Source organism: Catharus ustulatus, chromosome 4, assembly GCF_009819885.2.
Source record: "Catharus ustulatus isolate bCatUst1 chromosome 4, bCatUst1.pri.v2, whole genome shotgun sequence".
NCBI classification, from domain to species: Eukaryota; Metazoa; Chordata; class Aves; order Passeriformes; family Turdidae; genus Catharus; species Catharus ustulatus.
The window spans coordinates 59568747-59580424 of record NC_046224.1 but is presented as its reverse complement, the minus strand read 5'-3'; the positions used below and the strand labels follow the sequence as shown (position 1 = coordinate 59580424).

The following is an 11678-nucleotide window of genomic DNA, read 5'->3' as shown; positions in this document are numbered from 1 at the left end:
AAAATTTAAAATACTAAAAATTCTAAAATGTTTTAGTTCATAACTGAGCTATTTATTTTACTCTGATACAGTCACACTGCTTAAGGTCACATTGAAAAATATTTATGATAATTTCCATAGATTCAACTAAAAAAACCCCAAAACCCAAACATTTTGTCCTAGGGTGATAACTAATTTATTATAATTAATGGAGAACTGGCTCTTTCCTGAAAATGAATTTTTAAATGATAAATCTGCATATTCTGTGGAAAGATTTAAAAATCTTTAACAACTTCTAATTATGAAATACAAGATTAAAAGCAATGTTAAATATCTACATAATAATACATCTATTTAAATATCTACTTTCATTTTGGGATTTTTGTTGCTTATACTCTTCTTATGGAGACATATAACATCCTAAAAAATGATTGTGCCTCTAAGTGTCTCTGTTTTTAAGATTTCTCAGGCTGAAATCAGAAAACCTTCGAAACACTGGTTCTTTAACATCATGAGATTCAAGCACTTTGAATCAATTTGCACTTTTGAAATTTCAAGCTGTGGTATAGTTGATAAAATGAAATAAACAAAAAAAAATTCATTCACGTAAAATAATAAATTGTTTTTCTAATAATTAAAATTATTTTAAGATGCAGTTTTTTTCCTTGGAAGGTAAGAATAGTTTCCAACAAAGTATAACTTTAAAAATAATCATATTAAGCACATTTTAAGGCACCAGGAAATGTGCACTCTCATTATTTTTCACAATTACATTTTGACCGTTACCTCATTTCTTTATCTGGAGAGCCAGTAAATGACAAATGGGATGCATCTTTCATGACTCAGCATTTCAGTTATTTATTAAGTTAGCTCTAATATTTCAGTTGCCTTTATCAAGTACCTGAAAAAAAAAAATCAGTGTCTGATAGGACATTCTGGCAAAGTATATAAACATGAGGTTTGTGCTGCTCAGTCTCAATTTGTCACTTTGACCCACCTGACTAAGAAGTGACTTTTAAATCTTCCTCCTATCCCTGTTATCTGATTTGCAGGAATCCAAGACTTAAGCAACCATGTCTAACTCTGGGGAGGCAGAGCTCCTACACACATTTAAGGGGATTCCCTTTACCACCAGGTCTTCTCCAGAACTTTTAGAATCCTTGGATACTTTTGATGCTAGAGAAGATGATGTCCTTTTGGTTTCCTATCCCAAATCTGGTAAGTTCTAGTTTGCAATGTTAATTGCAGGAACTCTTGATTTTGTGTTTCATGTTCTCAGCTTAAACTGCTTGGGAAATATCTGTGTGAAAGAAACAGGAAAGGATGTTTAAGTAGGTGAAAATATTATTCTGTCAGCAAATGTTCATATTACAAGAAATATGGGTCATTCCCTACATTTTGATTCTGTAATCAAAAATAATCTCAGCTGTTTTCATGTTGGAAAACAAACATATATTCCTTACCTGTAAGCAGAATCTGTACTTGAAAGATTTTCTTGAGGACTTTCTGCATTGAATTATGAGCAAATTAAGAACTGTATGAAGTTATTTGTGTGGCTCTTGGCTGTAGATTTATTAATTTCCTATCCTTTCTCCACCCACCTCTCTTGCACAGAGGAGCACACACCTAGGGGGAGCTCAATCAGTGCTTTCAGAAATATACAGACTCAAGTTATTGTAAGGAAAAAAACAAACTCAAACAAATAGGTTATTCTGAAATAAATTATAAAAATATATGTTATAAATTATAAATTATAAAAAAATATAGCCACCTCTCAGCTGATAGCAGTTTGTCTAATGGGATGGTTCTGGTACCAAAATTAACACTACTCTCAGAGTTACACTGTAATTCAGATACAGCCCTATATTTTTCAGTATTTATATATTTGGAGCCAATGGGATAACTTAGGCATGTAGTTTCCTGAATCTGGAGGATTAGAAATATAACTTGTTCTCTAGCAAGGTGTTTCCATGTGAAAAATGCATGTTTCACAATAATAAATATTAATACTTTTTTGTTGTTTGTTTGTTTGTTTGTTTGTCTTGTTTTCTTAAAATGACTCTTCTGTAGGCACTCACTGGCTTGCAGGAGTTATAACAAAGCTTTACAATACTCAAGTCACAATAACATCTCCCATTGAATTTGGAGACATTTCCCGACTGGAGGAGCTGGATAAACTCTCATCAAAGAGAATAATCCCAACACACTTAGACTACAACATGTTGCCTCCAAATTTTAAGAGTAAGAAATGCAAGGTAAGGCAAAAAATTATATCAAAGCAGTAAAATATATAGAAAGCTTACTAGGAATCTATTTTTTCCTGTTGATTCTTAGTAATTTCTGAACGATTCACAGTCTTTAGAATTGTTTTGCTGTGAATTTTGGAGACACAGCTGAATCAGCAGTGGAAGGCACATGAGCAGAGATTTGGAGTAGGGGCTGGGTTCTGCTCCTGCCCCACTGCTCCCATGGGGTGATTTCTACACCAGGCACCACACAAAATAGAACATAAACATCTTTCAATCAGAAATCTCTCATTAGTAACGGGGGTGTTCTCATTACAGCATTTCCCACTGTCTTAGGAAATCTTGGCTAGGTACAGGCTGCTCTGGGATTAAAGGTACTCTGACCCTCCTGCTAGAGCTTTCTGAAGAGCCCATAAAGGTACTGGGCAAACATGGGAGGCAGATTCAGAGCAGAGGTTTAAGTTCATAAAATCACAGGGTCACCTGGATTGGAAGAGACCTTAAAGAACATCTTGTTCCAACCCCCATGCCATGGGTGGGGACACCTACTAAACCAGTTCCTCCCATGCTAATGTGGGAGACCTTTAAAAAAAACCCTCTGGATCTCAGATTTTACATTCAAAATCAAAAATTTCAGGATCACTCAGATCCAGACTTTTGGGACAAAGCTGATTGGAATGAAAGGCCAGAATTTATGTGTTGCAACTCTCGTTTGAATATTAATTAGTAATGCTTTCATGTGTGAGATATATGAGATAATACACTGACTCAAGGTTAAAGTTAACAGAGGCTCTTTCATAAAACATAAACATTACCCAGCTGGGGCAAACATGCCTCTATCCATATGGAATTGTTTACTAATCACTATTAACTTGTTACTAAGGAGAGATTTCTGATTTAATGGCATGGTTACCAAAGGAGGAATCCTAAAAGAAACTGTTTTGACACTGCAAACTGCCTGTGACGATGTTCTATTTATACACAGAGCTCCTCTAAAATAAAGGGAGGATATTATCATTAATAACTAAATTTTCTTCATTTATAGATGATCTACATCAGCAGAAATCCAAAAGACACTGCAGTTTCTATGTTTCATTACTACAGAGATAACCCAAACCTTCCCACAGTAGACACCTGGCCTGCTTTCTTTGATCTGTTCTTAAAAGGCAATGGTAAGGATAAATATTTTCTCTTTGCAGTTCATCTTAGTTTACTATGCACAGAAAGACTTCAAAAATTTGAACTGTGTGAAAACTCCTTATTAAACTCCTTATTCATATGGGTTTGGTGGGGATAACTCCTAATGCCAAGCTAAACAAAGGCAGATAATGGGATGCTCTCTTCAGCCCTGCAAGGAGTCATTCTGAGAAGCAGGGACATCATTCCAACACAGCCCTTGCAGGTTTTTGCTGCTCTTCATTGCCCTGGGCAAGCAGGGCTGTGGCTGGTGACAGAGCATATGAGGGGACTGTAACCAGGCTGCAGGGACAGCTGTGACTGTAGGTCTGTGTCTTCTCCAGGCTGGGAGACAGCCCAACAAAGGAGGCTGGACATGTTTCTAAAACCCTTCTGCACACACTCTCCCTGATGTGCTGTCTGAGAAATGGAGTCCAAAGACCAAGGACAAGGGGGAGACATTTTAGCAGTGACGGGATGGCAGCTGGCAACAGAACCTTGTTCACGTTGTCCCTTCCCATTTAGTGTTTTATTACTCCTTTGAGTACACGTGTCACCATCGTGATGAAAACAGTGATAATGACTGATCAGCTTGAAAACGCCGAAAGAAAAGTGCCGCTGCAGTCATCACAGCCTCACATCAGAGCTCCAGGAGTCAATTTGTTTACTGCCTCCTCCAGGCTTTGATTTTGACTCAGATTTGCTGATCTGAGTCCACAGCAGCCCTAAGGCACATGCTTCGGTGATTTGCAGGATCTTGGCTTGTTTAGTATCAACTCTGAACATACAATAGTGGAAAAAAGGAAAGGGGATTCCATTCAAGGCCAGGCTGGATGGGACTCTGAGCAACCTGCGCTGGTGGAAGGTGTCCCTGCCCATGGCAGGGGCCTTGGAAATAAATGATCTTCAAGGTCCCTTCCAATCTGAAGCATACACTGATTAAATTTTAAAAGCATCTCCTGTTTCCCTGTAAATTATTAGCTACCATCTGAGTGCTTTCTGAGTGCTTATGTGTGGCATAAATAGACAACTATGCTGGTTACAAGAGAAATTTAGGTAAAAGGCGATGTGGAGGGAAGGGGGTAATTTTTGCCACCTTTGTGCTGTTTGATCCAAATCTTGCAGTACTCTTGCAGAGTTAATATCAGTTCTAAGCAAGGGTTAGGACACACAGAGACAACTGTAATGGATTCTTGGAAGACTGGAGTCTCCAAGGCACTCCTGAAGCCAGCAGGACTGTGCTATCACTGGCCACATCCCCAGAGTAGCTGGAGTAGCTGGCCAGGGGAGTAGGGTTTAATTACACACTGTGGAGCACACATGCACACTTAGAAACTGCTTTATATGCTGGAGAGGGCTACAGCATTCAGCTTAATTATAGCTATTGGTTATAATTAATATTTAATTGCAACTCACAGTTTGTGGTCAAAATTATGCTCATTACAAGATTAGAATTTTCAGGTGGTGGTGGACAGTTCTGGAGAATGCTGGCTGAGCTTTCTGTGTCCAGGCCTCTTCTCATTGCCCTGAATGAAGTTTTCATCTTGCCTTTGAAATGGAGAGATCAGAACTTTATTTTTTAAAAGACAGCTGACATTTATCTGTGTTCCCATGATTCAGCAAATGTGGCATTCAGACAAAACAAATCAGCTGCAACCCCTTTTACCTGTAACACTGGCTGAACGAGGCATTTGCTTGAGTTCTTTAAAAATTCTTCTTCAGAATTTAAAAATTATACAGATTCCCTTCTGCTGGGATGAAAGAGAGGTAACAACAGTGTGCTCCATTTACCAGGCTGCTCATTTCATCTCCTGCTGAGGTGATCATATCTCTACAATCACGGACGTGGCAGCCAGTTGTCTGTGAGATGTTCAGATCCTGTTAGGCTGGTACATTTTATTTCATTATTGGCCTTTCCTTAGATCTGGAGACTGCTTCCAATACAGAATCATATCTCAGAATAGTATCTGGTATGAAAACAAATTCCAGCAAGAATGGAAACCTCTTTGGAAGTTACTTTTGTAAATTTGCTTCACTTCACACAAAGGACTGCCTGTGTTTGAGAGGAATATGGATACAAATTATTCCCCTAAATGTGTGAGGTAGCATCACAGTTATTTCTGAATAAAGTTTATCTGAATCTCTTTTACATGGGTTTTCCTTTCAGTTGTCTGTGGATCCTGGTTTGATCATTTCCTAAGCTGGGAAGAACATGAAGATGAAACAAACATCCTCTTTTTGTTCTATGAAGACATGAAGAAGGTAAATATGCTCTGTGCTCTTGGTGCAGAAGGCATTACTTGTAAATCAGCATCATTAAAACATCAAAGAGGAAGTTATATATAATGAAAAAGGAGAAAGAAGGAAAATGTGAATATATATATTTTTGGCTGTAATTTTCATCTGTATAGAATGTCGTATTAATTAAATAATTCTGACTACACAAACTATATAAATATCAAATCTTGTGAGAGTTACATTTCTTAGATGCAGGAATGGGACTCAGACAATTTTCCTCAGGCTCAGGCAGAATTTTAAGTTAGTCTTTTTTGTGTCCTATGGAAAGATCAACCAAGGACATCCATTGAGGACCACACATTAATTTGCCATGTCTTGATATTTCACGTAAAATTTTCAAAAAGTGATGTAAGACAACAGAACTACTCACATTTGAGACTTGTGCTCCCAATAAAAAAGGAAACTAGAGGCTGGAGGAGTAGGGAAAAACTTCACTATTCTTGAAAAAGGAAAAGTAAAATATAAATATATCTTATGTTTATACCTTATGTTTAGAACTAATTTTTAGGTGAACAGAAAACACTTTCTAGTGTCTCCATGAAAATAGGTTTGTTCATTTTTGGGGTAAAAAAAATTTAACTATTAGGAATATAAATAAACCATTTTGCATACTAAGTCACTTATTATATCTCTCTGTATAACACATCCAATGAAATAAGCTACTTCAACCTGGGCTTTACTCAAAGCCTCCTGTGTTTCCAGGGAAATAATTCTAAACATTTTATCTGAACTGGGAGGTAAAATTGACAATGTGATTGTGTGTGATATGGTATACTCTATATTTATTAATTTCTGTGAGTATGGCTAAGAGGAAAATCAGGTTTACTGTAACTGTCATCTGCACAATCCAATGACATGTTTAGCTTTGCTTGAAAGCTAACAAATGTGTGACAAACTCTTTATATAATAGAAGGGGTCATTTTCAAATCAGCTAAAAGTCCTGATAATCAGCCCAGAAGCATAAAAGCTGTGCTTTTCTTATACCTCAGGATCTCCCTAAGGTTGTAAAGGAAATTAGTTTGTTCCTGAATTTAAACGTCAGTGACAATGATATCCAAGACATCTGCAAGAAGTCCTCGTTCTCAGAAATGAAGAATGACACAGAAAAGGAGAACAGTGATCCAAATCACACCGTGTGTGCTCTGACATCCAACAGGAAGCTGATTTTCCGAAAAGGTAAATTCCTTTGTGCCTAACATGGCAGAAAGAGTGGGAATCCAGACAAAGGCTGCAGTGCAGGTCTTTCCTGGAGTCTTTGGGTCAGCCCTGGGAAATGATGACAGGATTCTTCAATCTGAAGCCCTCTTAAAAATCACTTCCTAACTTCTCTGGCTGCAAATTCAGACTTGCACTAGAGAAGCACAGAGGAGACTGAACTACAGCCTGATTAATACCGCTCTGTGGGAGCTGTTGAGCCAAAAGGAGACGTTCACCCAGTATTACTCTTTATCTGTCTTTTTTTATCTAAAAGTTGACTACCTCAGTGTTTTCCAACATGTCTCTCTGATATCACCTGCCAAGGTCGCTTAGTTGACTAGAATAGGAAAGAGCCAGACACATTCCTTCTGAATGAGACTGCTCTTATCACCCCTTATCTTACTGAAATATTCCTGAGGAAGGAGTATGCTGACAACAACAACAGCAACAGAATGGTCATAGGTAACTTCCAGACCTTGGAAAATTTTCCACAGTTCTTAGCTCAGATGTGATTTTAAAATACCCTCAGGAGCTGTTTTCTTGCTCTGGCATTTCAGAAACTTCCACAGGTTTGGATAACAAGTAAATCAAACCCACTGTTTTTACATGGATTTTGATTATTTTGATTTAGTTAATTTTTGACTGACAATTGACAGTTTAAAACGAAGAGTTGTTCCAGTATAAACAGAGAAATGTTGCCTTCCATTAACTCAGCTAAGGCATGGCAAGATGTCCCTTGGAGCTGCAATTCCACCTTGGAAAGCTGCTGTTCTTCCTCCACCACTTGTGTTGCTGGCACTAATCAGCTCTGAGAATGAGGGTTCATCAGCCTTCATGGATGATGATCTAGCTGCTTCCACCAGAGTCTCTTCTGATCCTGACCCACCATAGTGACTGTGGTTAAGAATATATTAATATCTGTACCAGCTGCAACATTAACAAAAAACCAGGCTGGTTTTAAAATAATTTTCTGCTCCACATGTTGCTCACTTCACTGTTCTTTCTATTTCTGCTTTCCTAGGTGCTGTCGGCGATTGGAAGAACTACTTCACTCCAAAGCAGAATATTAGGTTTCAGGAGATATTTAATGAGAAAATGAAGCTCAGCAAGATGGCAGACAGTTTCATCTATGAGTTCTGAGTCCACGTGAAGAACAATATCCAGCTATCAACAAACATGCACAGACCAGTTGGTGGGAAGTTCTGAATGGGTGCTCCCATCAGTTTATAATGCTTCCGAATAGGAAGGGTTGTAAACATGGGGGTTTTGAGAACAGGAAAGTTCTGACACAGTGCCAGAGCTGAACTCAGTTCTCAGAGGGCAGGTGTACAGGGTTTCACATAGCCAGGTGTCAGGCTCATTGTCTGACAAGCAAATCTATTTCATCATTTATTTATTTTGCTCCAAGGGGATATGAACAGACTTTGTAAGCCTGAGTTAAGAATTTTACCCAAGATAATATGAAGAGAAAAACAAGAAACAAACTTGTAAGAAACTGAATAGCTAAGAGTTCTAAAAACACATCATAAGAAAATGACCCAAGACTTGCTCCTTCTGTGATATGCCATGATTTGGAAGTGCCTATCTTACTGGACATTGTTATTGACAATTAAGTTGAAAACGGCAACATTTGAAGATCTGAAATCTGTTTACAGACTTCATTAAAATAAACATTTTTTTCTTCTTTTTTTAAACAGTATGTAGTTCTTTGATGTAACATTTTTCTGGATCAGAGAGTCTCTGTGTTTTTAATGCAACTGATACAAATCCAAATAAATTTCAGCACCACATGTTGGGCAACCAAAAATGTGTTTCCTTTCCATTTGATTTACTTCCTGCAAAATGCCTGCTTCCAGTGTTTTGATGAGAACTATTTTACTTCCCACTCCCTGAGCAACAGAACCAAACCACAACTCAGAGACAGCTTAATCCAAACAGCACTTATTTATTTACTCTGTCCCTGATAAAACAGATTTCCCAAGCTGTCTGTGTCCACATCCCAGGGACTGTTCTACCCAACCACACAGTTCCAAGGTAGAACAGAGTTTCTGTGTGTAAGGGAAGCTCCTCCTCTGGGTGTGTTGTTTCTGAGGTTCAGCCTTGTTTCATCACTAATCTCCCTGCAGTCACACACTTTACACTTACCAGGCAGCCCTTTCATTTCATACCTACTGTGTGCAAGCTGGCATCAACACCCACTGATTTTGCACAAACACAGAAGTTATGGTGCTGGGGAGGGTGGGAGAAAAGCCTGTGTGCAGTCCTTTGCCATTTACCAATTCAACACAACCTGAGGGAGAGGTTGCCCTGCTCTATGCAAATAACCATTTGATGTGTTACTTTGCTTTTCTGACATTAAAATCACTCACTCTTCCCCTAAAATGCCACTGTTGCTCTCCTTTCAGGTGTCATTCTTCCACTATTAGTTACTGGAAAGAGATCAGCTAATCAAAATAATTGAATATTTTACTTAGAGACTTAGCTTTTTCTGGCCTTTTGAATATGGGAAAAAAGCCAGAGGGTTCTTGGGGAAATGAGGTTCGCAAGGGAGTTTAGCTGCACTAAGACTTCTGTAAGCAGCATTTGCACCATACATTGTATGCACATGCAAAAAGGATTGTTTACATCAACAACATGCAACGCAGAACGGTGTGTCAAGGGACGGGATGAGGACTTGCCTTGTGGATCAAGGTAAGCTTGGTAAACTTGGTAAACCTACCCATCAGCCAGGGAGGTAACACTGTGCTGCTCAAAGTGCAGTTAGTTCCCTTGCTGCTTCAGGGGGATGAGGAATTCATCAGTTTACAGCATGGCCTACTGGATAAATTATGGATTTACCTACATTAAAATTAACAAAACCAAAAAGTTCAGCAGGACAGGTGAATGAAACGGAGCTGGGCCACGTGTCTCTGTGCTGTCCAAGCTCTGACACCAATGACAGCAGCCCAGGTTTGAGTTCCCCTGCTCTCAGCAGGGGCAGCATTGTGGGGGCATTGCCAGGCACAGGCCCAGTTTGCTCTCCACGCTCCCTGCAACTTTACCTCAATACCCCTGAAACCTCTTGGCCTCCATCACAAATCAAATGCTTGCTTTCTTTGAACAAAGTGCTCCAAGTGTTGGTACACTGATGTGGCAAGTCAGGACCAGGGCCTTTGCAAGTTATCAGAACTACTGCCCATAAAATCTGTTCAGACTCCAGGCAGAGATAAATGTAGCTCCAGGTCCTTTAAGAGGTGGCTTTCAGAGAATGGAATTGATCCAAAGGTAGATCATGATAAATATCCGCAGGAAAACTTAAAGTTCATGAAGTGAAAGGAACAGAAGGGTTTTATATTTGTCTAAATCAGGTAAAGGGCCATGAGGAGAATGAGGAGAGGCTGAGGCCGCTTGGGTGTGTTCAGCTGGAGGAGACTGAGGGGAGCCCTCACTGCGGCTACAGCTCCCTCATGGGGGGAAGAGCAGGGACAGGCCCTGATCTCCGCTCTGCGTGACGGGGACCTGAGGGAATGGCCCTAAATTGTGTCAGGAGAGGGTTAGGGTGGATATCAGGGAAAGGTTTTTCCCCCAAAGGGTGCTGGGCACTGAACAGGCTCCCCAGGGAATGGTCACAGCCCCAAGGCTGCCAGAGCTCCAGGAGTGTTTGGAGAACTCTCGCAGGAACAGTGAGGGAGTGTTGGGCTGTCTGTGCAGGAGCTGGACTCCTGATCCTGAAGGGTCCCTTCTAACTCACCTTTTTCTGAGATTCTGAGGTACTTCATCCCCTTTTCAGGCTTTTTAGACCAAGCTTTACCTACTGAATAAAACACTTCTGCTGGGCCTCACTGCTCAGAAGGATCAGTGCACGGTGACCGATCCCCTCCCAGACTGAGTCTGAACTGCTGCAGACAAAGTGTAACCAGGAAAAAACGGTGGGACGGTAAAAATAAAATCCTACGTGGACTGTATTAGCCATAAACAGGTGTGCAACTATACCCTCAGTTACAAGTCACATCCCTGGAGAGACTTATCTCCATGTTTAATACAAGAGTAGCCTTAACTAGTCCAGATGTATTTCAGTTTAGGCCAGAAACTTGTCTGCAATGCATGTGAACAGTCAGGAAAAACGTGGAATTTTCCAGAATGTTCTCCAAACCTCTGAGTACGTTTTGGCCAAGAACTTTCACAGCAATTTGCTGTGAGTATCTCTGACTACAGATAATAATGATCACTGATTCATCCAACATACCTGTACTCTTATATAATCCTGTACGTACTTTTGCCCTATTTTCCTTACTGGTTTTTTATGATTAGATTACTCCTACTCATAATAGTAATGCCATACCCTGCTGCTCACTGTGTCAGTGCTACACATTGACGTGGAATGAACCACTAACACACATTGTGAAATAAAAATAAAATGCAATTGGGTATTTCCAAAACAAGCAAGAATCCAAGGTTCAGAACCAGAACTGTGTCATGTCAGACTAATGAAACACATGGCCAAGTGTTCTGAGATTCATTAAATGTAACTCACGTTCAACTTTGCAAACCCACGAGCTGCAAATGTGCTGAGGCAACAGAAAAACTGGAAACCACCAATAAATACAACATGGTAAATTTATATTCCTCAGGCACCTGATTTTGGTCACTGCTAGCTTCTTCAGTGACCATTCCATGGCTTTCTGTCCTTAATTTTAACACAACTCCCTTCAGTCCAAAGTCAAGAATTCTTTTTCCAAAGTGAAGAATTCTGATACGGCTATTGACACTGAACCTGAATCCTTTCTTCCATCATCCATTTTA

General features: G+C 39.6%; 1 protein-coding gene across 1 annotated transcript; it reads left to right on the top strand.

The window, feature by feature from the left end:
• Positions 1 to 1052: 1052 nt before the first annotated feature.
• Positions 1053 to 8036, top strand: LOC116995960 (sulfotransferase 6B1-like). The gene is made up of 6 exons (XM_033059094.1): positions 1053 to 1197; positions 2050 to 2234; positions 3271 to 3397; positions 5569 to 5663; positions 6689 to 6875; positions 7918 to 8036. Exons 1-6 carry the CDS (start codon positions 1053 to 1055, stop codon positions 8034 to 8036), a joined length of 858 nt encoding a protein of 285 aa, XP_032914985.1.
• Positions 8037 to 11678: the final 3642 nt, after the last annotated feature.

What these genes read in the sequence shown, in the direction of transcription:
- LOC116995960 (XM_033059094.1), top strand. Translation starts at nt 1,053, where the DNA reads ATGTCTAACTCTGGGGAGGCAGAGCTCCTACACACATTTAAGGGGATT. An exon ending in TTAAGAGTAAGAAATGCAAG is followed by an intron (nt 2,235 to 3,270) that starts GTAAGGCAAAAA and finishes CTTCATTTATAG; the next exon opens with ATGATCTACATCAGCAGAAA. An exon ending in TCTGTTCTTAAAAGGCAATG is followed by an intron (nt 3,398 to 5,568) that starts GTAAGGATAAAT and finishes TTTTCCTTTCAG; the next exon opens with TTGTCTGTGGATCCTGGTTT.